This window comes from Phoca vitulina, unplaced genomic scaffold (genome assembly GCF_004348235.1).
Source record: "Phoca vitulina isolate PV1807 unplaced genomic scaffold, GSC_HSeal_1.0 scaffold55, whole genome shotgun sequence".
Classification (NCBI taxonomy): Eukaryota; Metazoa; Chordata; class Mammalia; order Carnivora; family Phocidae; genus Phoca; species Phoca vitulina.
In genome coordinates, this window is record NW_022589758.1 from 6,052,274 (window position 1) to 6,080,022 (window position 27,749).

At 43.4% G+C, this 27,749-nt stretch overlaps 1 protein-coding gene across 7 annotated transcripts in view; it reads right to left on the reverse strand.

Moving 5' to 3' along the window:
* Positions 1–504: 504 nt before the first annotated feature.
* The window catches only part of MAP7D2 (MAP7 domain containing 2), a 110,631-nt gene continuing 83,386 nt past the window's right edge, over positions 505–27,749 (reverse strand). For 4 of the 7 annotated variants that reach the window (XM_032389536.1, XM_032389533.1, XM_032389538.1 and 1 more), the window contains 9 exons: positions 19,110–19,378; positions 18,371–18,503; positions 13,369–13,624; positions 12,252–12,356; positions 11,184–11,240; positions 10,450–10,528; positions 9,522–9,708; positions 6,130–6,402; positions 505–2,758 (listed from right to left, as the gene is read on the reverse strand). In XM_032389536.1, the coding sequence (XP_032245427.1) occupies positions 6,153–6,402; positions 9,522–9,708; positions 10,450–10,528; positions 11,184–11,240; positions 12,252–12,356; positions 13,369–13,624; positions 18,371–18,503; positions 19,110–19,378 (1,336 nt within the window). In that variant the 3' untranslated portion in view covers positions 505–2,758; positions 6,130–6,152. The remainder of the gene's footprint in view (positions 2,759–6,129; positions 6,403–9,521; positions 9,709–10,449; positions 10,529–11,183; positions 11,241–12,251; positions 12,357–13,368; positions 13,625–18,370; positions 18,504–19,109; positions 19,379–27,749) is intronic. The other 3 variants (XM_032389537.1, XM_032389535.1, XM_032389534.1) reach the window with 1 other exon arrangement.

Below are 27,749 nucleotides of genomic sequence, written 5' to 3' on the forward strand. Positions count from 1 at the left end.
GTTTTCCCACCTGGGCACATGACATGTCTTTCCATTCACATCTAATGTCCCCCAATCAAGTTTTAGATATAGCTTGTTATTTCCAGGAATTTTCTGAGTTTTCTTTGCATCAATTTCCTATTGTTAATGTGTAAGAAAACTACTTATTTTTCTTTAGTAGTTGGCTCACCTGTGAAAATATTGTAAGAGTTTTTCACTTGTTTCTCTTTGGGTCTGCCCCGCCCCCAAACACTATCTGTAAAGGCTTCTCTTTTCCGTTTCTAAGCATTCTCACTCTACTTTCTCACATAATTGTGTTTCTTGAACAATACTGAAGAGTGGGGATGGAGGTCACTCTGTGTTGTGCCCCAAAGTAATGGGTAATGTGCCCCAATGCACCTCTAGAAACAAAATAGTTCTTTACATTTGCTTTCCAAATTTAGTTTACAAATTATTTGACTAGTAGAAAACCTGTACATACTAAGAAAAATTTAGAATGTTCATAAAATAAAAATTGCTCTTAGGAGTGACTGGCCACCACCACGACCTGTGGCCAGGGCTCAAGATGACAGAAGCTACTTGTAATGCCACTGTCAAGGACCAGCATAGGGAAAGAGAATGTCCACTCCTGTGCACTCAACAGAGGTTTTGTCAGCAGAGCTGAGGTGGGCTGCATTGACTGGATCCCTGGCTTCAGAGACGGCAGCCCAGAAAGTTATCATGAGGGTTCCAACATTCCCATTCCTGTTCTGCCCTCCTGGCTCTTGGTCTTGGCTGGTACTGTCTCCCAGGCTATATAGACAAGCCGTGAATCAGATACAAAAAAAAAAAAAAGCTGGTCTGGGTTTTAGCTTACTGGAAAATAAGGGTCACCATACCCACTATAATTCTGTTTAAATGCCAGATTGCTATGTGGAATGTTTTTGTGGATTACACTAAGGTTAACCGCATCTTAGCTAGCTAGAATTGCCTACATCAGTGGTATGAAAGTACAGCAACTTTACTGTACCTAGAAGTTCATCATGTCCTGGGGACAGCTCATCACTTAAGCTTATTTCCACAGTTGGCTGCACTTGGAACCGACAACAGAGAAATTTTAATGAGTTTGACAAGGAAAGGACACCAACACAGGATTTTTGGTTTTTCTCCACATAGGTTTTTAAAAATGTGATTTGGTTTCAGAACATTTCTTCACTGAGCCTACAGAAACAAACAAAACACTAGCAAGTCATCAGACTCTTCAATGAAAATGTGTTTCACGTTAAACACAACATACACATCATGCAAATGAGGCATCACCATGGTCACAATGGTGCTGTGAGGTACAACAGATCACAACAAAACAGACATTTAGCAAAATAAAGCTGTAAGAAAGATGGTGAGGCATTTTTTGAAAGTCAGACCATGCTATCATTTTCTGTGTGCTTGTCATAAAAGGGATTTTCCCCTGATATGCATCAAGATCAATGGCACTGCATTACTGGAGGCATGTATTTTATTTAATATATACACATACACAAACATACACAGTTTCCATAACTAATAAAGTCTTAAACTGTAGCTGGTTTTAAAAGCACATGAACAAGATTACTATTGAGACGTCTTTTTATCTCCTGGTTGCAAACCTCAGTCAAAATTATGGATCTTTCCAAACGCTTTATCGTACAAGTCAAAAAAAAGTTTCAAAGAAGGTCATTTTAATTTGAAAGTCACATTTCACCACAAGAAATAAAATTAAGAAAACACATTATTATATGTGTCTTGAAAATGTGCATGAAACACGTGGAGTATACATTCTAGTGTCATTTGTCCCCCGCTCAGATGTTTTTATGTTGAAGTCAAAGTGATATATTGGGTCCAGTTCAGGGCCCCCTTGTTCCAGAGCACTATCATTTTCACTTGTGCCTGGCTTCATCAGAGTTGAGCAAACACAGGAGCAAACAAACAAGGGCCCCAAGATCCAAGAGAAAAGCAATAGCAACAACATGAAAACCAACCACCTGTGCATGAGACAACACAATTCATTCAAACTTCCTTCGGTCCAAAAGCCACTCAATGGCTTGGAGATTTTTTAAGGTGCAACAATGACAAGATCCTTGCTAGACTGAGGTGCCCACGTCTATAAGAAAATGCATAAGTGAACAGAAATCAGTCCGCAGTGCTTGTTTCCATAATCAACCAGACTTATTCTGGTAGGTCCCCAAGGAGTAATGTGGGGCAACACATTTTACAGGTAGTTAAGCTTAATATATTTAAAAAAAGCTTCTTGATAGTAACTTCCAACAAAGAAACCCCAGAGAAGGGGGAAAACCCTCTGGAATTTCTTCTAAACACAGACAAGGAGATAAGCAGCCCAAGTTCAGTATATATGTTTAAGTAGAGTCTGGGTTAATGTCTAGAATATTTATAGGAAAAGACATCTACATGTTTATGTACTCCAACTTTGGGAATAAGAACAGTTGTAAGGTGAATTTCCAACACAGAATCACCTGGGCTATTCAGGGGATCACTATGATAATAAAGTAGTACAGGAAGTGCTTTATCAGCAGCTGAAGCTCATAAATAGAACTGTAACATGAAACTTTGCTAAAGCCCAACAAGGCCAATGTTTCAAGGTTTCTATCAAGAGTGGCCAGTGTTTGACATACTAACTAGGAATATACAGTTACATTTGATCTAATAATTTGGAATCCAGGGATTTAGGACAACAGAAGCTTCTTCAGAGGACCAGCAGCTTGGATTTGACTACCAGCAGCTTCATGGGTTCTCCAAACACCACCTGTGTCAATTCAAAAACAAAACCACGTGAAATCAATGAAGAGACCACATTGTACCTATTCTCCCTCACTAAAATGATCACACTCTCTGGGACTTTCTACCTTCTTGGTAATTATATTTTCCTTGGCTCATAAAGTATGTTTCAACTGAGGTGCTACAGCATTTTGGGTAGGACTATTCTATTAAGTGGCCAAATTCTCTTTGGGTGGGACTGTCCTAAAACCTGCAGGATGCTTAATGTCCCGAACTCTGCCTTCTAAATGGCAGTGCTGCCCCCCAGCCATTAGGACAACAAAAACCCCCCAACACATTTTAAGATTTCAGAAGACAACTTATTTAAGAAGCCAAATGCAGTCAAAACAAACAACTAACAAAACACATGCTTATATATGTTTATTTCTATCCCATTCTTTTTAAAGTTTTTAATTCAGTTAACATACAGTGTACTGTTAGTTTCAGGTGTACAATATAGTGATTCAACACTTCCTTACATCACCCTGTGCTCATCAGCACGAGGGCCCTCTTTCATCCCCATCACCTGTCTCACCCATCCCCCCCACCCACCTGTCTTCTGGTAACCATCAGTTTGTTCTCTAGAGTTCAGAGTCTGTTTCGATAGCATGAAGGACATTAGGAGAAGGAAGGGAAAAACGAAGGAGGGGGGAATCGGAGGGGGAGACGAACCATGAGAGACTATGGACTCTGAGAAACAAACTGAGGGTTCTAGAGGGGAGGGGGGTGGGAGGATGGGTTAGCCTGGTGATGGGTATTAAAGAGGGCACGTACTGAATGGAGCACTGGGTGTTATGCACAAACAATGAATCATGGAACACTGCATCAAAAACTAATGATGTAATGTATGGTGGTTAACATAACAATAAAAAATAGAGTCTGTTTCTTGGTTTGCCTCTTTTTTTTTTCCCTTTTGCTCGTTTGTTGTATTTCTCAAATTCCACATATGAATGAAATCATATGGTATTTGTCTTTCTCTTGCTGGCTTATTTCACTTAGCATAATACTCTCTAGGGACATGGTTTATTCCAAAAATTACCTGCCATGCATTCCCTTTCATGTGTGAAAGGGCCACAACTTCTTTCCCAAGAGTCAAGAGAAGAGATGCACTGTCTACAGCCAAAAGCTGAGCACAGGAAGATGTACACAAAATACAGTGACCTTGGTCGTGTGGCCTCCCCAACCTGTTTCCTCATTTGATTTTACTTAAGTAATCTCTGCACCCAACATGGGGCTCAAACTCCCTGAGATCAAGAGTCTCATGCTCCTCCGACTGACCCAGGCAGGTGCCCCAAAATAGACTTTAATATTCTTTTTAGTAGGCTCTATGCCCAACATGGGGCTTGAACTCACAACCCCATGATCAAGAGCTGCATGCTCTACTCACTGAGCCAGCCAGGAACCCCATGTTTCCTCATTTGAGAAACAGAAAGGTTGGACTATATCATATCAGGCATTGAAGTTGTGTTATAGGAGTGGAGCATAAGAGACATTTAACTCTAGGAAACAAACTGAGGGTTGCTGGAAGGGAGGTGGGTGGGGGATTGGGGTAACTGGGGGATGGGCATTAAGGAGGGCATGTGATGTAATGAGCACTGGGTGTTATATGCAAATGATGAATTACTGAACTCCACCTCTGAAACTAATGATATATATGTTAATTAGTTGAATTTAAATAAAATAAAATTTTTAAAAAAGAAAGTGAGAGTGTGCTGAGAATATAAAAATGTTTTGAAGAGGGGCGCCTGGGTGGCTCAGTCATTAAGCGTCTGCCTTCAGCTCAGGTCATGATCCCAGGGTCCTGGGATCGAACCCCGTGTCAGGCTCCCTGCTCAGTGGGAAGCCTGCCTCTCCCTCTCCCACTCCCCCTGCTTGTGTTCCCTCTCTCGCTATCTCTCTCTCTGTCAAATAAATAAAATCTTTTAAAAAAATGTTTTGAAGAGTCTAAAGTGGGAGGACAATTGGAATTAAGTTATGAAAGGATTTGATGATAGATTCTAATTATGTTTTCATCATCAAAAACAAGTAAGCCCCAAACTGAAGTAAATCCAATGTGAGGTATGTATAACTAAGTCACACAAATGCAGAGTGTTTATAACCCATTTTGGCTATAAAAAAGGCCAAAGGCGGGGAACAAAAGCTTTGGGACACAAACTTCAGTTCTCCATTCCTCCACTGCCTCAGGTGTGATCCAAGAATAAATGTTTGCTTTAAAAGATGGGTCAATAGAACAGCAAATCATTTGGCCCAATGCTCATCACTGTATATAAATGACTGTAGACAGAACGTGGAATGTCACTGAGTAAAACTAGGGGAGACATTCATTTTATTAATACCACCTTGTGGGGCGCCTGGGTGGCTCAGTCGGTTAAGCATCTGTCTTCGGCACAGGTCATGATCCCAGGGTCCTGGGATCGAGCCCCACATCAGGCTCCTTGCTCAGCAGGGAGCCTGCTTCTTTCCTGCCTGCTGCTTCCCCTGCTTGTGCTTGCTCTCTCCCTCTCTCCCCTTCTCTCTGTCAAATAAATAAAAAATCTAAAACAAAACAAAACCAAACCCACCTTGTACCACTATTACAGCATTCTCTCTTTGCCTCTAAAAATGGTGCTACTGCAGACAGATGGCTGGTCAAACTTTAGGCAGTGCTTCTCAACACACACACCCATCCACAAACCCCGAACAGCAGGGGCGGGCACGGTGGAGTGTGGCAGTGAAGACTCTCATACAAAGGATTTACTTGAAATCCATCTCAATTACTGTGTATGTGTTGCAGGTTTTCCCATCTGAAAGAACCTTCCTATGAAACCTTCTGTAATGGCATAAGGTGAAGAAGCAATTACCACTAACTTACATGAAAAAATTTTTGAGCATTTCCAGGCTCAAAAATAACCTCTTAGGCTTTTCTGACACTTTAGGACACATCTTGCCAATGGATGTGCAAAATAAATGGAGATAAAGCACAGATGCTCACAGACAGTGCAAAGCTATGGCAGCTGAATTGAGTGCAGTTCTCAGGAAGGAGCTTGGCGGAGCTACTCTCACTACTCTCAAGCTTCTGTAACAGCTGGTTCCAAGACGAACACTGAATACTATTTTCACATTTTTTTTTTTTTGTAAGAGTGAAACCCTCTTTGGATTACTTTCAGTTAATATAAACAGATACTAATGTAGGTCTTTTGTAAACTACATTTGGCCTAGTGCAGAACTTTTGAAAAACGGGTGACACCCGTATTCATGTTCACGTTTGTACTTTTCAAATAAAACTGACCATCCAAGAGACTGAGTGATGTTTATCCCACCTTCACAAACCCCAGTTGGAGAGGTATAAATTTAGACTATAATCAAAAGACTGTACTATACCTTTCATTAAAGAGATGTATTTGTCAACAGAAGGTGTTCAGAGTATTTTCTTGGCCAGGACTGTTAAATCCTTCAATCAGGTTTTTGTTACAATCATCCAGGCTGAGATTTTCACTGGATCGCTTAGGGTACATGGGGGGGCCGGTGAAATCTAAGAGATCTTGAAGTGCTCGGGCATTACCAGTTCCATTTTGGTCCAGAGACACCCCAGGAATCATTTCACTTACTGGTGAAAATTCTGGGATGGAGATAAGCTCTTCCTTTGAAACAGGACTGGAATGTGGGGAGGGGAAGAGAAGGAGAGAGGTAGAGAGAGAGAAAGAGGCAAAAATTAATTCTATTTGCAATATTTGGTTATATTACTCTTCTAGAGAAGATGCATTTAAAGCCAGAGCTGGTGTGAAACATACTACACAAAATACAAGTTAGTTCAACTCTGAGACACTGATAGACACAAGGCCCCCATGGAGGAGAACAAGGGAAGTAGACTGAGCAGGGCTGTGAAGGCCAAGTTCACACTGTCCACAGGAAGAAAGAAAATAAAAACCAAAGGCACCAGCACTGCAGAGAAGCCAACCACTTCCAAAACCTTCAAAATGGGAAAACCAAATAGAAAGCAAATGCTAGAAGTTAAAACTGAACTGAGGAAGGGCCCTAGTCAGCACTGGGGCTCCTGGTGCCACTTTTCTTTTGCAGTGCCACTTTGGACGAGCTGCTTTTTCTCCCCTGGCTTCAGTTTCTTCTGCTGTACAATGGGGTGAATAATCATTTCTCCCTACCAGGGCTCCTCTGACCGTGATGTGATCATACCTAGGAAGTCTGTGTAGAGCCACCTGCAGTAAGTGTTCAGTTTAGATGGGAGCCATTTTTTTTTTTTTAAAGATTTTACTTATTTATTTGACAGAGAGAGACACAGCAAGAGAGGGAACACAAGCAGGGGGAGTGGGAGAGGGAGAAGCAGGCTTCCCGCGGAGCGGGGAGCCCGACGCGAGGCTCGATCCCAGGACCCTGGGATCATGACCTGAGCCGAAGGCAGACGCTTAACGACTGAGCCACCCAGGCGCCCCAGGGAGCCATTGTTAATAAGGACCCCACCATCCACCCAGTCACCTGCAGAGCAAATCTCTCCCATGTTCCCTCTCTAAAGTGAGGCCCCACTCCACCCTGACTTATCCAACTCCTGCCCAGCAGGCCTGGCTCTCTCTCTCTTCAACCTAGAGATGGAAGAAGGAGTTTCACAGCTGTGTCAACCACAGGCCTAGCTCAGATGAGTGGTGGGCTGGCATGTGAGGTCCCATCACTCGGAGTCTTTCTTAACAGCCAGAGTAGGGCTGTTGCCAGGTTTGACTGTTCTTTTCTTCCTTGATAAGATCTGAGAGAAGAATCTACAAAAACCAGCTGAACTGAAGAAACTCAGAAAATCCATCTCCCTCATACTCAGCCTAGTTAAGGGGCAGGAGAAGACCTAACACCACTTCTGGTGGCTGGAGCCTGGGAAAACTGCCCCATCAGCAGAAACACCCACCCCATCTCCACCTTACCTTGCCTCCTTTCCCTGGGTTTAAACAGCTGGTCAGAGCGTGAGGAGAAAATTCCACAAGCTCGGACACAACCTCCAGGAGTCATCTCTCTCTAAATGCAGAGGTGGCCACAGGAGAACTCGGAGCACATACAAAGCCCCTTCGCTTTCTTAAACCCGGGCGGGTGCTGTCTTATCCCCTACCCCACTCCCAGAGATATAAAGAATAAGCAGAGGTAGGCTCAACATGGGGTGGGGGCATAGATGTTGCCTTAATGTTTAAGATGCCTCAGCTGTTTTGCCCTGGGGGCTGAGGAGACCGACGATGGAGGCAAGGGCTGTCTGTGGAATTTGCTCTACTGGTGACGGGGTGCTGAACCCTGGGTTTTTACATATCTGGCTCAAGGCCAGGATGCACAAGCTGGGATATTTACAATCACTGTGCCCTAGGAAATACCCTCCTCCCCAGACGAAGCTGAGAATTCACAGCCAAGGAGAGAAGGGTAAGCTCTGGCCAGCTGGAGCTCTGACAGAACTTTTGCAAAACACTGTCACTGCCTCCGGACTCAGACTGCTGCCCCCACTCAACTGCCCTGCCCAAGGCTCTCTCTTTCCAGTGTTTCTGCCCCAACCACATGCTGAGTTCTCCTTTTGATTGGGATTAATTTGCCAGGTGATATCATCTACAAACACACTAGTTTAAGAATTCCTTAAGATTTTAGCACCTGAGGGCGCCTGGGTGGCTCAGTTGGTTAAGCGACTGCCTTCGGCTCAGGTCATGATCCTGGAGTCCCTGGATCGAGTCCCGCATCGGGCTCCCTGCTCGGCGGGGAGTCTGCTTCTCCCTCTGACCCTGCCCCCCTCTCATGTGCTCTCTCTCATTCTCTCTCTCTCAAATAAATAAATAAAATCTTTAAAAAAAAAAAAAAAAAAAAAAAAAAGATTTTAGCACCTGAGAGCAAATTAGATTCCTTATCAAGTCCCCAATGACAAGTTTATTTAACATAAGACACTGGATACAGTGAGTCCTGTTGGTGTTCCACTCAGATCCCCTTTGGCTATAGGTGCAGCCATCTTCCAGCTGCAGAGAGAGCAGGCTGCTAATAGCCGTCTTCCAGCTGCAGAGAGAGCAGGCTGCTAATAGCTGCCACCCTTTCTCTGAACAACTGCCTTTGGCTGACAGGAGCCCTATGCCCACAGTAGTTAGACCTGCATCCCCCACCTTGGGTGACCACACTCAATGACTGATGGATACAGTGGCACAAAGGCTGCCTCCCTTAATCTGACCATTCTCTGGTAGAAATTCATCCTCCAGAGCTCCCATAGGATCAGCTGAAATAATCCTTGTTTAGTGACTTCCCCTGCCCCATCCTGCTTCCCATCCTCCACTTGCTCCAGAGAACTCTTTCCCTATAAATCCCATGCCTTAGAATACCTATCCCAGGCTCTACTTCTTTTTTTAATATTTATTTATTTGAGAGAGAGAGAGAGCACATGCACACGCGCACGCACATACACACACACACACATATGCATGCACAAGTCGGGGAGAGGCAGAGGGCGAGAATCTTCAAGCAGACTCCCTGCTGAGCACAGAGCCGGACATGGGGCTCAATTCCATGACCCGTGAGATCGTGAACTGAGCCGAAACCAAGAGTTGGACGCTCAACCCACTGAGCCACCCAGGCACCCCTCCCAGGCTCTACTTCTAAGGAACCGACCTAAGACACTAATAAACCACTGATAGCTTTCCAATGCCAATGGAACCTACTTAAGTTAATTCAGGTGTATAAAAGATGAAAAAAATCAATGAAGAGGCAGTGGAGGTGTTTGGAGAAGAGATGAGGCTCATATGCAAAATAAATCAACTTACCTCACATCCATAGACTGAACCTCTTCAGTTGAATCATCCAGACTGTTTGATTTCCCATCAAGGGTGTCCAGATGAACAAGTCCCCCAACTGGTTTAAGCCCATTAGAGAAAATGTCTCGAGGAAAAGTTTCTGGGGCAGTACGCCCCATACCATTAACTTCCTGGCAAGTGTTTAATCCATTTATTTCTGATTGAGAAGACAAAATCATTCTGTTAACCATAAAATATCCAGAACAATGAAATAACAGAGGAAATATATATTGAGGCAATTAATTTAATCCTCTGCTTTACCAACAGTGCAACATCTTTTGCAAAAAACAAGAAACAAAAAACAAAAAACCCCCCACAAAACCCATGTCATCACCTTCACACAGGGAAAAGAAGACTAATGACATCATCAGTGTCTGTGCAGGGCTCCTGACCCACCCAGGAGGCTTGGGGTCTTATACTGTGCAGGTCCCCAGGCTCTGTATAGTGTTTTCTTGAGCCCCAAGGCAAAGGAGAGATGTAAAATGCCTCTGAGATGGACACGCCCTTCTGACTTTGGTTGCCATGATATATTCACATCTAAGGAGTTTTAAGTATACTCGAGAGAGAAGAGCTGGACTGCCTGGAAGTCTGGAAGGTAGGAGAAACCACTGTAGAATAGCAGAGTCAGTTCTGAATAGAACCTGACCAGCTGTCTCCCTGGAAAATAGCATGGGCCAGGAGGTGGCCAGCTTTCTGTGCTGGGACTATTAGAGTACCACCTTCTGAATGGAGCTGACAGACATGTGGTAGAGATGGGAGACTCCACCAGAAGGGAAACTACACAGTCCCCTTCCAGCAGTAATGCTCTTAAAACCCATGGGTGTTTGTCCTCCGCAGGAAGTGTTATGAGCCTCTACCTGCTGAAAGGAAGAACGAGAGAACCAGTTCTCACACTCACCTATTTTGTTCAGGACAGCTGGTTTTGTCTCTTTTTCTACACACACAGCAGACTGAAGCTCCACCTTTGGCTCTTCTTTCTGAAAACAAATACAGGGAAAGATGACTTTACACAGAAAGACAAGTGCTTCTGAAAAGCATCAAAGGATATTTGGAACTGTGCTGAGCCATCTGCCTGTTCCATGGTAATTCCTGGAATCTTTTGAGTTTATTACAAATCAGCTGTGTTTCCCTTATTAATATGTCACCATTTTCTGTTTTTTTTTTAAAGATTTTATTTATTTATTTGACAGAGAGAGACACGGAGAGAGAGGGAACATAAGCAGGGGGAGTGGGAGAGGGAGAAGCAGGCTTCCCTGGAGCAGGGAGCCCGATGTGGGGCTTGATACCAGGACCCTGGGACCATGACCCGAGCCGAAGGCAGACGCTTAATGACTGAGCCACCCAGGCGCCCCACCATTTTCTGTTTTATTCAGGGACTACTGTGCCTCTCTCTGCATCCCTACCCCTACCTCTCGGAGGAAATTTTTCATTATCACCCAGTCTCTGAAACTCCTCTTAAACTTCTCTTCCCTTCCAGGTACGTACAGCCTCCTTAATCTAGTCAGGAACAAAGTAGGAAGAATTCAGTTTTTCTGGCTGTTCCTCTCCAAGACCTACAATTCCACTGAATATACTGTGCCATTCTTTTCTCCTCAGTCCATAAACTGCTAAAATGACACTCTGAACACCTACCTTCACTTCTAGAGACACATCACTCTTCCTTGTTCTCTTCATGATTTCATCAATTCTCTGGAAACCAAAAAGAATCAGGTAAGAGGACTATAATACCAAATACATATAAAAGCAGCTGGGTCTATATGCAAATTCATAGGTCAGAAAACTTATAAAAGAGAAACATTAGTAGAGGATAATGAGTACAGAAAAGTTTTCCATTGGTTTTGCAGATATACACCTCTGCCCTATGAACAAGGTCAAATGCTTGAGAAGTGAACTAGTATCTAGAATCAACAGTTTAGATCCCATCTTTTTCCTTCCTCTCTGTAGGTTACCTAAAAATCAACAAATCACCACTTGCCATTCTAGAGGACCACCCTAGAGAAAGTGAAGCTGAGGTGCAGGTCAGGAGGGGAGGCCAGAGATTGGTCTCCTAGCTCTCAGGCCTAAAGTAGTACAAAGCCTGGGCTGGATCTAGGACACCTTGGGAATGGAACTTTATCATCAGCCTCCTTAAACCCAACTTTATCCCTAATCACGTTAAATGTAAATGGATGAAATACTCCAATGAAAAGACAAAGACTGTGAAATTGGATTAAAATAACAAGCCCTAACTATATGCTGTTTACAAGAGACATACTTACAAGGACACACATAGGTTCAAAGTAAAAGGATGGAAAAATATTTACCATGTAGACACTAACCATAAAAAGTCTGACAAAGTGGACTTTAAGACAATTATTCCTGGAGATAAACATATATTAGTGATAAAGGGGTCAATTCAACACGAAAATTTAATAATCTGAAATATGTATTCACCTAACAGCAGAGCTTCAAAAACATATAAAACAAAAGAAATGGATAAATCCATAATCACAAATAGAGCTTTCAACACTCTTCTCTCAGTTACTAACAGAACAAGATGACAGAAAACCAATGGAAATACAGAAGATTTGAACAGCACTACCAACAAACTTGACCTAATTAGATAATTTTAAGATCACTCTACCCAAAAACTACAGAACAGAACTAGATTCATTTCCTGTTCTTGCCTCACCTTAACTCCTCCTGATCCTTAGCTCTTACCTTCTTCCTCTCCAGTCGCTCCTGCTCAATCTGCAGCATGATCTGTTCTCTTTCTAGACGCATCTGTTTAGCTGCCTCCTGGGCCTTTGCTTCTGCCACTTCCTTCTGACAGAAACAGGAAAACCAAGGCACAGACTTTACTAAGCTGAGAAAACAGTGTAGTGGGATTCCTTGGGATATGCACATGTCCTTCCACTTTATCATCTACCTCAAAGTGGATGTTGTTTCAATATTCAGTGTGGATTTACACGGCTTGCTCTATGACACAGCAGACATGGCCAGGCCTCACCCATATACCCTCAGTCCACCATGCAAATTACCTGCAGATCGTTCCCATACTGCCTGCCAAAGTCTTTCTGTGTCTGAGGGCAGTTTCTAGCCATGTGCATCTGGCCAAGAGTTTCAGAAACTTTTGTTTTTTTCTTTTCAAGATTTTATTTATTTATTAGAGAGAGCATGCATGCACAAATGCAAGTGGTGGAGGGGGGGCAAAGGGGGAGGGAGACGAAAAGGTAAAGAATCCCAAGCAGACTCCACACTGAGCGTGGAGCCTGATGTGGGGCTCGATCCCATGAGCACAAGACCACAACTGGAGCCGGAATCAAGAGTTGGATGCCCAAACAAATGAGCCACCCAGGCACCCCAGGAGTTTCAGAAACTTAATTCCCCAAGTAATGACCTACAACCATGATAGGGAGGAGTTCACAGATAAATAATCCAGTTTCCTCACCCCTCAGGGGGACAATTCTAAGGCATACTGCACAGTCTCTTAGAGAATCCAAAGGGACTAACTCCCAGTGGTCCACAATAAGCTACTAATCAGTTCACTTATATGGGATTTCCTCTCACTTCCCTACCAGCTTCCTGGGATCTTATCCCAAATAAACTATCGGCACCCAAATTCTCATCCTAGGGTCTACATGTTGGGGAATGTGAACTGACATACTGCAAACACTATAAACTTCACTTTTATTGCCCAAAGTAACTCATACTTAATAACCAGCCCAGTTAAAGAAAAAACTTCAAGTAAATATTATGAGTCATTCAAATTTAATTCATTTTACCTAGTATTAACTAAAGCCCATAAGGAAAGTCCATATGAAGACTCATACAGTACCTGCTTTTCAATCATGACTTTTTCTTGCTTTTCTTTTTCTTGTTTTTCCTTTTCTTGCTTTTCTTTTTCTTGTTTTTCCTTTTCTTGCTCTTCTTTTAATAACAGCTCCTCCTTGGCCTTTCTCTTAGCCTCCTCTTCTGCCTTTCTTTTTTCTTCCTCTTCCTGCCGCTTCTTTTCCTCTTCCTGCTTACGGGCTTCCTCTTCTAGGCGAAGTCTTTCCTCCTCTGCCTTTCTTTTCAATTCCTCTCTCTCCAGCCTTTTGAGAACATAACTGTTGTTAGGAGATGATGACATTCTCAAAAGGCAAAGTGCCAAAGAACTGTGTGTTGACAGGGAGCGTAAGGTACAACACAGTCACAGATATGTGCACTTGAATTAGTATCCACTCAAGAAAATGACTCATCCTTCCCAGAAAGCCACTTCAGTCTATACATTTACCAAGATATATATATATATATATATATATATATATATATATATATATATAAATTCTGTTAAGACAAAGAGTAATGATGTACTGACTTGTGAACATACCGTAATGAAGACACAAATGTTCCCTAGTCAACCTACAAATGACCACAGCCCCATCATTCTTACTTAATGACAATTCTTTTAAAAACTAAGTGAAATAAATATTTAAAACTAATTGGAGCTGAAAAAAAAACCCTACAAGTGTCTCGATGGCTACAACGGTGCCAGTCAGCAATTTAAGAGCAGAGACTATGAGCTCAAAAAGTTCACTTTGGGTTCCAATTGCTACGTGACTTCTGAAGCAGCAAGTGGAAGAAAATGCTCAACAGAACCCTTATATTTAATATAGAAATTAAAACATCTATTTCTCATTTGTTTTACCAATCTTTAAAAATCTCTTTTAGCTTTGGGTGCCTGGGTGGCTCAGTCAGTTAAGCATCCAACTCTTGATTTCAGCCCAGGTCATGATCTCAGGATCGTGAGATTGAGCCCCACACTAAGCGGGGAGTCTGCTCGCAATTCTCTCTCACCCTCTCCCTCCGCCCCGCTCCCCATTCATGCTCTCTAAAATAAGTAAATAAATCTTTTAAAAAAATGAAGTGTTAAAAAACCTCTTTTATCTTTTATTCTTTGCTATATGAAAATTAAATGACATTTAGAAATTTTTCATCCACAGATGAATGGTTGATAATAGAATGATAAAGAGCTCTAAGCAGTGAGGGAAAACCCTATAAAGTCTAACTGCTTGTTTTTACATTTCTAACATTCTTCCTGTTCACAAGTGTGTCACTTTCCTCATCCATAAAAAAATGTAAGTAATCATACTCATCTTACAGTATGTTACTGAATGGCAATGTGACATACGGGCAAGACTGCACCTGAGGCACCTGGGTGGCTCAGTTGGTTAAGCGTCTGCCTTCAGCTCAGGTCATGATCCCAGGGTCCTGGGATTGAGCCCTACATCAGGCTCCCTCCCTGCTCTGCGGGAAATCTGCTTCTCCCCCTGCCCCTCCCCAGGCTCGTGGTCTCTTTCTCTCTCAAATAAATAAATAAATTGTTAAAAAAAAAAAAAAAAAAGATTCTCTCTCTCCCTCCCCCTCTGCCCCAGATCAGGACTTAAGAAGAATATCTTCCTATCTTGCAGGAACTGTGGAGGCGATTAGCCTATGTATCACCAAAGAAATATTTTAAAAGGTAAAGAAATACTGAAAGACATTAGCCCAAGACTAATAGTGCACAACATATTCTACATTAGCAAAAGTTGCAGTGCCTAAAAGCAGTGCTGGAACAACTGAAATTATTAACAAACATTCTGGACAACTCTGGACAAGAGCATTACAGGGCCTAATCAGAAAGAAACTCCAGTTCTTAGATTCCTCAAGGAAAGACCAAGTATGTCTAACACAAGAGTATCAAAATGGGTGTGTCAATAACAAAACTTATCCAAAGATTAATTCAGAGCACTGTTTTAGTTCTTATCCCTCATTTGATGAGACGGTTTGACTGTCCCCAAGAAGTTAATACACAAACAGTACACTGTATATGAATTAATGTACAAGCTACTTCATCTTTATCTTCATCTTCAGGATCTGAAAAGCCATTCTGTTTCTTCTGTTTTACCATGAGGACTTCAGAGGTGCCCAATGCATCTGCGCACGCACACACACACACACACACACACACACACACAGAGTAAGTGACACATCCTCTTGGCCCCTAAGTCTCCCTAATCCTCACCATCATGTATCCACATTCCTCTCCACAGGCCCATTAGCCCTTGCTTGTCCCTCCTGTTACAGACAAAATACCCTCCATTAACCATAGTGTGCTTCTCCCAAAGTAGGTGAAAACTAGGTTCTTATGTGAAGCTGAGTCCCTCAATATCCTCTGCAAGGACAAACATTCTTTCTCTACCTGCTTAAGAAACCAGAGAACATGGATTTCGTCATTTCTCCAATGTCCTGCTGCTGCAGGCTGCCCCACCCCCTTGCCCTTGCCATCTTCACCAAGTTCCCTCTGGAGTTCACAAGACATGTGCAGTTCTATCACTCCTCTGTCTTAATTCCTGTCATCTACTCCAAACCTATCCCTTTTCCTTACCAGGTAGAAAGTACCAAAAAACTATGCACCATAGTCATCATTCAGGATTTAGCATATGCATCCCTTATCCCTGTCAATAGCCACAGGTGAGGGTCTTTGTGTAATGACCCCCATCTCTCATCCTCCAGCTCATGGCCCCTCTTGAACTTGCATCACATCCCTGACACATGCTTAGCCTTGAACTACTAAATCTGTGAACAAGGTGTGGGTTTCACGATTCTCTCTCCCTTGTGTGCTTAAAAGTTTTCATTAAAAAAAAAAAAAAGCTTAATCTTCAACATCCTGAACTTGTACTTCTTTGATCTGTTCTCACCCTATCCTTCAGCACCTTCTCTCCTAACCTGCTCTGGACATGGTGAATTTGAGATGCATATGGGACACACTCAGATGAAAGCATAAGGCAGCTGGGATATGGCCTCTAGGTTCCAGACCAGTGCTATCCAAGAGAACTTTCTGTGATGAGGGAAATGTTCTAGAGATTTGTGCTATCCAATATGGTAGCTGCTAGCCAGGTAGCTATTGAGCACTAGAAATGCAGGAACTGAATTTTACTTAATTTTAGTGCATTTGCATTTTGGTAGCTGCATGGGAATAGAGGCTATGGTAGTGGACAGCACAGCCCCAGCAAGAGACTGGGCCACAGGCACAGAGTCAGAGGTCACCAGTGTGCATGTGTTATTTACTGCCTCCCTTGTACCAGGAAGTACTGAAGGTTTTCAAAACAAGAAATTAGCTTCAGAAACAGATGGTAAATGAGGCAAAGGGAAAATGAGGATAGAAGGGGAGATGGGAGCAGAGTTGCTTTAGCACATCAAATGCTCAACAGGAAACCGTTGTGTGAAATGTGGGCCCCAAATCTTTTGAAGCCAGAGGAAAATTGCTGAACAGGAGGGAGCACCACTGCTCACGGAGGGCTTGTCAGGTGAAGCTGGCCAAGGACTGAGGGTTGAGAGTCCAGGCAACATGTGAGAGGATACTGGGTGAACAGAAGAGACCAAGAAGGAGAGGCCAAAGAAGCAAGGGCAAGCCTGACAAGGTCAAAGTCAACAAAGAAATGGATTAGGAGTCTGGCAATTAGGAGGAATGTGAGTGTGAAGTATGAATATGAGCCGAAGAAATAAAGACAGCAAGTATAATCAATCCTTTTAGGAGCTGGGCTGTGTGGGAAGTGTAAGAGAGAGGGTGATTGTTAGAAGGTAAAGAACTTCACCTTCCTAAGCATATAGCCACAATCACGTTACCTACCTGCTTAGAACCTGTAATCACCAAGGCCTGTCATCTGAGGTCCTGTGATTCATCTTTACCTCCTGTGACCTCTCTTCACACATCCTATGGCCCCCTCAAACCAGCCCAAACACACCACTCAACAAAAAGATGTGTCACTGTTGACCAGAAGGCTGGAGGTGGGAAAATCATCAGAAAAGTACAGAATTTGAAGAAGTGATAATTAAGACCTACTGCCCAGCCTTAAAAAATAAATAAATAAATCAGCAAACCTGTAATTAGAGACCACAAAGGACTTGCCAAGGTCACTTAAGGATCAAGGCTATTCTATTATTTATCACTCGAAATTCAGTACCAGTCTTGAAGTGCTGTGGCATGGCTTGCTTTCTGTCAAGTTAATTCTCTCAACATATTGGGCTGCACCGTGTGATTACCCTAAAAGTTTCCTTATCAATTTAATGATAAAATCTACCTTGTCCTTCAACGTGTTCTGAATACAAAGATCAGAAAAGGCAGAACTGTCTGTACTTTGACCAAAGTGCCCTGGTACTAACAACACAATGATTCTCACACTTTGGTGAGCTATTGAAACAGGGTAAGGCCTAGGCCTGTGTATTTTCACTGCACTCCCCGGATGGTTCCGACACCTCCCTCCCATATTTAAGGACCACTACTATGATGTCCTCTGTTGTGCTCCAGGAATGGAGTCCCTCTACCTTGTTGCTTGTGGACAATGACATCAGCTTCCACCCCACTTAGGGGCCTTTGGTCAACCTTCCTCCCTCTCACCTGGGGGTGCAAGTTAGGATAATTTAAGGAAAAAACATGATTTGGGAAGCAGAATCAAGATCTCTACCTCTGGAACCTCCTACCTTCAGGGAGAATCTCATTCCATGAACAAAGCTAAAAAAACTCCCTTGATAGCTCTACGAGGCCTCGCTGGTCCTAGCGTCTAAGGGGAGAATGGGAAGCCATTGGTAACATTTAGATCCAGGAGCTATGAGTTTCCAGGTAGTCTTAAAAGGGCAATGTTCCATTGCTGTTAATTATACATAGTAGAAGATGCAGTCTCCTGAACACCTGCCATGCAGACCTGTACTTCTGCCCAGTTTTTATCAATAGTCAAACCCTAGAAAGAAAGGTGAGTTGCTCTTTCTACCACAGCCTCTTACACGAGATGGCACCGAAACGCTGAGCAGCCCCATACCTGTCCTGTTCTTCCTTCTCCAGCCGTTCCTGCTCCTCCTGCTCCTTCTGTAGCCGGGCCTGTCGTCTCTTTTCAGCCAGGATCTTCGCAGCCTCTCCTGCGTCCGTGGTGCCTGCTGTAGGCTTCCCTGAGGCTGCATCAGAGGAAAAGATCACGGGACATGAAACACCGATCGCAATCACAAGGGCAGCTGCCACTTGGGAACAAACAAGTCCAACTCAGTGGGTGATGGGAAATGCTGCTGGGATGAGCACAATTAGCCACTGAGCAGAGAAGCTGCAATGGGACAGCTGTGACCCTGTGAACATATCTCCCAGTGGAGGGTAGCGGAAAGGTGGGGAGGAGAGACAGGGTGGAGAGCCTGATCCACAGGAGCCACCACCGCAGCGCCCATCTGGGTGAACTCACTGCCTCTAGCGGAAAAGCTTGAAGGACTAAAGGAAGACCTTCTCTGTGGGAAGTGCTGATGCTGGCTGGAAGCAGCTCACCCCCATGAGCTTCCAAAGCCATGACCAGTGTCAGTCCCTCCTCCAGAAGACATAGGAAACCAAGGGGAAGGATTCAGGGGCAACGCGCAAGCCTGAGAAAACAGCGTAAGGGCATGAAGTTGTCCCAGGGAAAAATCTCTTTCCCTCTCTCCCTCCCACCCCCACACATGAGACTCCAACATGGATCCGGGCAGAGAGAGAACCAGCTTGTAAATCCAAGCCCTGGGGCAGCATCGACAAGAAGGGCTTACCTCCGCTGCTCTCGGCCTTCCCTCCTGTGGCCACATGCTTCTCAGTGACATGCTTGTCCACCACATGTTTCTCTGGGGCTTCCTCTCCACACAGGCCAGCTGCCTGCTGAGCCAGGGCACCTTCCCTTTCCTTATTGCTCTTCTCTTTCTCTGCTTTCCTCTTGGGCGTTTCCTGGCTGGGAAAGGTGGGAAAGCGGTACTTCACAGGAGACCCTGGGTATGGCGGCTTCGTATTCTTTGGAGACTGTGGATACGCTTTTGAAGTTGCTCTGGAAAGCCAAAAACGTGCCAGAAGATGATTACTGAGCCTGACCACAGAACCTTCTCTGGGTTCCTAACAGGCTTCGTTCCAAAAATCCATCCAAAAGGATGAACAATTTCATCCTTCAAGAGGAACAAGTGGAACACTTAGCACACACTCAAAAGTCCTTGAAGTACTATCACCCTAATAGCAATATAGGTATCTATAAGATATCCCTGGTAGAAGGGACAAAATTTTAGGAAGCCCAGCCATGTCCTAACTTCACTGAAGTTTGACTGACAATGTAAGGATAAAGTGTTAGGCACTGTCCTCCCTCTTTTCAAATGAATACCAGGGTTGGATCTGGCTTCAGCATATGGCAATGGATGAGCTAGCTCTTTTTTTTTTTTTTATTGTGGCAAAATACACATAAGACTTACCATCTTAGCCATTCTCTTTCTTAAGATTTTATTTATTTATTTTAGAAAGACAGAGACAGAGAGACACAGAAAGGGTAAGGGGTCGTGGGGGGGAGGGGCAGCGGGAGAGGGAGAGAATCTCAAGCAGACTCTGTTCTGAGCATGGAGCCTGACATGGGGCTTGTTCCCATGACCCTGAGATCATGACCTGAGCCGAAACCACGAGTTGGGCCATTAAATGACTGAGCCACCCAGGTGCCCTTTAGCCATTAAGTGTACAGTTCAGTGGCATTAAGTACATTCACAATGTGGTGCAACTATTACCACCATCCATCTCCACAACTCTGTACCTATTAAACACTAACTCCCTATTCCTGCCTCCCTCAGCCCTTGGCAACCACCCTTCTGTTTTCTCTCTGTAGGAATCTGACTACTCCAGGTACCTCACAGAATTGAAATCATACAGTATATGTCCTTTTGTTTCTGGCTTATTTCACCCAACATAATGCCTTCAAGGTCCCTGGTTCCTTTTTTTTTTTAATTCACCTTTACTGAAGTATGATTGATATCCAGTTCCTTTTTATATGCCAAGGAGCAAATTCATCCAAGAGGTGGGGAGAAGAGGTGCCCTTTTTTTTGAGGTTCTTAAGGTTTAAAAGAATCTCTCCTGCTACTGGAAAGATGTGAAAGCTGAGAACAAGCCTACTGTCACTCAGGGAAATACTGCTTTGTTAAAATGCAGGAGCCTGTCTTATGTTGAAAAAAGGTCCATTATAAGTACACTGGTCTAGGCTTGGCTCCTGGTGCGTGCTAGGTGTTGAGGATACAGGTAACAACCCAGCTTCAGAAGCTGATTTTACCCAGAAGGTTGCACAGGGAGGAAGCATTTGCAGAGTTCCTTCAGGAAGAAGTAATCTGTACATAAATTACAAATCGTCACTCTCAATCCTGTAGCAGATTGAACCATATGGAACTGCCAATGTTCAACTGTTTTTGATCTATGAAAATAGCGAGAAAAAAAAATAGCAACTCAACATAATATTAAAGGCCAATTTATCACCACAGGCTTAAGAGTTACCTAATCAGAGGAGGGGGGAAAGATGGCAGAGGAGTAGGGGACCCTATTTCAACTGGTCCCGGAATTGAGCTGGATATCCACCAGACCACTCTGAGCACCCACAAAACCAGCCTGGGATGTAAGAAGATCTGGATCTCTACAAACAGAATATCATAGGCGGTTGGTTTTGAGGTACCAAGCGGGGAGCCGTGATTCCGCGGGCAGATATCGGAGGATAAACTGCAGTGGGAGGGAGCCTGGCCGTGGGGATCCTACAACGCCGGTGAGCGACAGCCTCGTGTGCTCCGGACAGGCACAGACTCGCAGACCGGTAGCGGCGGGGAAAGGACTCTAGGGCAGCCCCCACCCCCACCCCGGGGCAGAAACCCGGAGCGGTGGGGTCACGCTGGCGAACTGCAGCCACCCCCCCCCCACCCGCACGGAAACCCGGAGCGGTGGGGTTGCGCTTGCGAACTGGGAGCGGCTGGCGGTTTTAGAAGCACAAAGGACAGAGACGTGCCCCGATCTGGAGGCAGGATGGGGAGCGCTGCGAAGGGGCGCACAACCCAGGCTGCTGCAGTTTATAGCAAGCAGCACGGACAGAAACGGAGACGGTGTGGCCTGGAGGGCTCACTGAAGAACAGACTGCGGTCTCTCTGCTCTGAGGCAGAGGGTTGGAAACGGTCTCTTCTGCTCTGACTCGCGGAAGAGACGAGGAAAGCCGCCAGGGAAAGGCGCCAGAGAACAAAAGCCCCAAAGACTGATTCCCACTGAGCCCATCCCCCGCCACAGGGGCGCAGGGCAACTCCGCCCACACAGGGTTGCCTGAGTAACAGCAGGGCAGGCCCCTCCCGCAGAAGACAGGCTGGGAAAACAAGAGGCCAGCAACCCTAAGGTCCCAAGAAAACAGGTGCATCTTGCTTGGGTTCTGGTCAATAATTTGGACTCTATACATTCCCTCAAACACCCATCAACAGAATGACTAGGAGGAGGAGCCCCCAAAATAGAAAAGACTCAGAGATTATGACTTATGCTGCAGATTTACAAATGGATGCAGATATAACCAAGATGTTGGAGATGGAATTCAGGCTAGCAATTGTGAAGACAATGGTTAGAATGGAGAAATCAATTAATGGCAACATAGAGTCTCTAAGGGCAGAAATAAAAGGTGAATTGGCAGAACTTAAAAATGCTATCAATGAGATCCAATCCAATCTAGATAATCTAACAGCTAGGGTAACTGAGGCAGAAGAGAGAATAAGCGACCTGGAAGACAATATGATAGATAAAAAGGGAAAAGAGGAGGCCAGGGAAAAACAACTCAGAATCCATGAAAATAGAATCAGAGAAATAAGTGACACCATGAAGTGTTCCAATGTCAGAATAATTGGAATCCCGGAGGGAGTGGAGAGAGAGAGAGGACTAGAAGATGTATTTGAGCAAATCGTAGCTGAGAACTTCCCTAATCTGGGGAATGAAACAAACATTCGAGTCCTAGAGGCAGAGAGGACCCCTCCCAAGATCAAGGAAAACAGGCCAACACCCCGGCATGTAATAGTAAAACCTGCAAATCTTAGAACCAAGGAAACCATCTTAAGGGCAGTTAGAGGGAAGAGATTCTTTACGTACAGAGGGAGGAACATCAGAATAACGTCAGACCTATCCACAGAGACCTGGCAAGCCAGAAAGGCCTGGCAAGACATATTCAGGGTACTAAATGAGAAGAACATGCAGCCAAGAATACTTTATCCGGCAAGGCTTTCATTTAGAATGGATGGAGAGATGCAGAGCTTCCACGACCGGCAGAAGCTGAAAGAATATGTGACCACTAAGCCGGCCCTGAAAGAAATATTAAGGGGGGTTCTATAAAAGGAGAAAGACCCCAAGAGTGATCTACAACAGAAATTTACAGGGACAATCTATAAAAACACGTCTTCACAGGCAACATGATGACAATTAATTCATATCTTTCAATAATCACTCTCAACGTGAATGGCCTAAACGCTCCCATAAAACGGCACAGGGTTGCAGATTGGATAAAAAGACAGGACCCATCCATATGCTGTCTACAAGAGACTCATTTTGAACCCAAGGATACATCCAGACTGAAAGTGAATGGAGATCCATCTTCCATGCCAGCGGACCTCAAAAGAAAGCTGGGGTAGCAATTCTTATGTCAGACAAATTAGATTTTAAACTAAAGTCTGTAATAAGAGACACAGAAGGACACTATATCATTCTTAAAGGGTCTATCCAACAAGAAGATCTAACAATTGTAAATATCTATGCCCCCAACATGGGAGCAGCCATCTACATAAGCCAACTGTTCACCAAAATAAAGAGTCATATTGATAACAATACGTTAATTGTAGGAGACCTCAATACTCCACTCTCAGCAATGGTCAGATCATCTAAGCAGAAAATCAACAAGGAAACAAGAGCTTTGAATGATACATTGGACCAGATGGACCTCATAGATATTTACAGAACATTCCACCCTAAAACAACAGAATACTCATTCTTCTCGAGCGCTCATGGAACTTTCTCCAGAATAGACCATATACTGGGTCACAAGTCAGGTCTCAACCGATACCAAAAGACTGAGATTATTCCCTGCATATTCTTGGACCACAATGCTCTAAAACTGGAACTCAATCACAAGAAAAAATCTGGCAGAAATTCAAACACTTGGAAGCTAAAGACCACTCTGCTCAAGAATGTTTGGGTCAACCAGGAAATCAAAGAAGAACTTAAACAATTCATGGAAATCAGTGAGAATGAAAACACATCTGTCCAAAACCTATGGGATACTGCAAAGGCGGTCCTAAGGGGGAAATACATAGCCATCCAAGCCTCACTCAAAAAAATAGAAAAATCCCGAATTCACCAACTAACTCTACACCTTAAAGAACTAGAGAAAAAGCAACAAACGACGCCTAAGCCATGCACTAGAAGAGAAATAATTAAAATTAGAGCAGAAATCAATGAATTAGAAACCAGAAACACAGTAGATCAGATCAACGAAACTAGAAGTTGGTTCTTTGAAAGAATTAATAAGATCGATAAACCACTGGCCAGACTTATCCAAAAGAAGAGAGAAAGGACCCAAATTAATAAAATTATGAATGAAAGGGGAGAGATCACGACTAACACCAAGGAAATAGAAACAATTATTAGAAATTATTATCAACAACTATATGCCAATAAACTGAGCAATCTGGATGAAATGGAAGCCTTCCTGGAAACCTATAAGCTGCCAAGGCTGAAACAGGAAGAAATTGACAACCTGAATAGGCCAATAACCAGTAACGAGATTGAAGCAGTGATCAAAAACCTCCCAAAAAACAAGAGTCCAGGGCCTGATGGATTCCCTGGGGAATTCTACCAAACATTCAAAGAAGAAATAATACCTATTCTACTGAAGCTGGTTTCAAAAAATAGAAACAGAAGGAAAACTTCCAAACTCATTCTATGAGGCCAGCATTACCTTAATCCCTAAACCAGGCAAAGACCCCATCAAAAAGGAGAATTTCAGACCAATATCCTTGATGAATATGGATTCCAAAATCCTCAACAAAATCCTAGCTAATAGGATCCAACAATACATTAAAAGGATCATCCACCACGACCAAGTGGGATTTATCCCCGGGATGCAAGGGTGGTTCAACATTCTCAAATCAATCAATGTGATAGAACACATTAATAAGAGGAGGGAGAAGAACCATATGGTCCTCTCAATTGATGCAGAAAAAGCATTTGACAAAATACAACATCCTTTCCTGATTAAAACTCTCCAGAGTATAGGGATAGAGGCAACATTCCTCAAGTTCATAAAATCCATCTATAAAAAACCCACAAGTGAATATCATCCTCAATGGGGAAAAGCTGAGAGCCTTTCCCTTAAGATCAGGAACACGTCAAGGATGCCCACTCTTGCCACTATTGTTCAACATAGTACTAGAAGTCCTAGCAACAGAAATCAGACAACAAAAAGAAATAAAAGGTATTCAAATTGGCAAAGAAGAAGTCAAACTCTCTCTTTTCGCAGACGACATGATACTTTAGGTGGAAAACCCAAAAGACTCCACCCCCAAATTACTAGAACTCATCCAGCAATTCAGTAATGTGGCAGGATACAAAATCAGTGCACAGAAATCAGTTGCTTTCTTATACACTAACAACGCAACTGTAGAAAGAGAAATTAAAGAAACGATTCCATTTACAGTAGCACCAAAAACCATAAGATACCTTGGAATAAACCTAACCAAAGAGGTAAAGGATCTATACTCTAGGAACTACAAAACACTCATGAAAGAAATTGAAGAAGACACAAAAAGATGGAAAAATATTCCATGCTCATGGATCGGAAGAATAAACATTGTTAAAATGTCTATGCTACCCAGAGCAATCTATACCTTCAATGCCATCCCGATCAAAATTCCAATGACATTTTTCAAAGTGCTGGAACAAACAATCCTAAAATTTGTATGGAATCAGAAAAGACCCCGAATCGCCAAGGAAATGTTGAAAAAGAAAAACAAAGCTGGGGGCATCACGTTGCCCGATTTCAAGCTATATTACAAAGCTGTAATCATCAAGACAGCATGGTACTGGCACAAAAACAGACATATAGACCAATGGAACAGAATAGAGAACCCAGGTATGGACCCTCAACTCTATGGTCAAACAATCTTTGACAAAGCAGGAAAAAACATGCAATGGAAAAAAGACAGTCTCTTCAATAAATGGTGCTGGGAAAATTGGACAGCCACATGCAGAAGAATGAAACTCGACCATTCTCTAACACCACTCACAAAGATAAACTCAAAGTGGATGAAAGACCTCAATGTGAGACAGGAATCCATCAAAATCCTAGAGGAGAACATAGGCAATAACCTCTTTGACATTGCCACAGCAACTTCTTTCAAAATACATCTCCAAAAGCTAGTGAAACAAAAGCAAAAATGAACTTTTGGGAGTTCATCAAGATAAAAAGCTTCTGCACAGCAAAGGAAACAGTCAACAAAACAAAGAGGCAACCCACGGAATGGGAGAAGATATTTGCCAATGACACTACAGATAAAGGGCTAGTATCCAAGATCTATAAAGAACTTCTCAAACTCAACACCCAAAAAACAAATAATCAAGTCAAAAAGTGGGCAGAAGATATGAACAGACACTCCTCTGAAGAAGACATACAAATGGCTAACAGACGCATGAAAAGATGTTCATCATCATTAGCCATCAGGGAAATCCAAATCAAAACCACACTGAGATACCACCTTACACCAGTTAGAATGGCAAAAATGGACAGGGAAAGAAACAACAAATGTTGGAGAGGTTGTGGAGAAAGGGGAACCTTCTTACACTGTTGGTGGGAATGCAAGTTGGTACAGCCACTTTGGAAAACAGTGTGGAGGTTCCTCAAAAATTTAAAAATAGAGCTACCCTATGACCCAGCAATTGCACTGCTGGGTATTTACCCCAAAGACACAGATGTAGTGAAAAGAAGGGCCATATGCACCCCAATGTTCATAGCAGCAATGTCCGCAAAAGCCAAACTGTGGAAAGAGCCGAGATGCCCTTCAACAGATGAATGGATAAAGAAGATGTGGTCCATATATACAATGGAATATTACTCAGCCATCAGAAAAGATGAATACCCAACTTTTACATCAACATGGATGGGACTGGAGGAGATTATGCTAAGTGAAATAAGTCAAGCAGAGAAAGTCAATTATCATATGGTTTCACTTATTTGTGGAACATAAGGAATAGCATGGAGGACATTAGGAGAAGGAAGGGAAAAATGGGGAGGGGGAATTGGAGGGAGAGATGAACCATGAGAGACTATGGACTCTGAGAAACAAACAGGGTTTTAGAGGGGAGGGGGGTGGGGGGATTGGTTAGCCCGGTGATGGGTATTAAGGAGGGCACGTACTGCATGGAGCACTGGGTGTTATACGAAAACAATGCAGCGTGGATCACCACATCAAAAACCAATGATGTATTGTACGGTGACTAACATAACATAATAAAATTAAAAAAAAAAATTAAAAAAAAAAGAGTTACCTAATCAGGTTCTGATGGTAAGGAAAAACATGATCAAATCAACATTATACTTGGTCTTGAAATGGAAACTAATCGTCAAGTGGTATGTGGATTAGGTAAAATGCAGGCCAGTTTTCCAGTGATGCTCTCATGCTAAAAGGCCAGCTACACACACCCAGGAAACCACCTTCTTTTAGTCAAAGCCAGACTGAGGGTCACATAATGGTGTCATACTCGACCCAATGAATACAACTTGAACCTGATTTGAATTTTTAAAATTCAGCTGTTTCAGTATCCACCGTTTTACTGATTTACTGATAATCAGTCCAGGTCTCACTTCCATGGTAGGCTGTCTGCCTTTATGAACAGTCTGCTCCCAAGCTGGACAGCTCTGGCCCCAGAAAGAATAGTTTCATACTGGCCACACCAACTTCCCTGTGTCATCATCCTGTAGGCTTGGGGCCACACAGAACCCCTGTGACAACTTGTCCACATGGATGGTGCCTCCTCCCTGCAGACTGTTCTCACTCTGCCTTTGGACTCAGCTGACTCAGGCCCACGATTCCTAAGGGACTTCTCAGCAACCAGGTGTTTCTTTCCAGTTGCACCATTTAACCCTGATTTTCTAATTTTGTTCCTAGACTCTTACAAAAAAAAAAAAGAAGAAGAAGAAAGAAAAAGAAAAGAAAGCCATGCACAGAATCCTGCCCTCTCCATATACGTATCCATATGTACCAGGGTTTTTCAACCCTGCTGTTATTGACAGTTGGGGCTGGACCATTCTTTGTTGTAGGGCTGTCCGTGCATGTAGGATGTTTAGCAGCATCCCTGGCCTCAACTTACCAGATGCCAATAGCTATTGTCACCCTCAA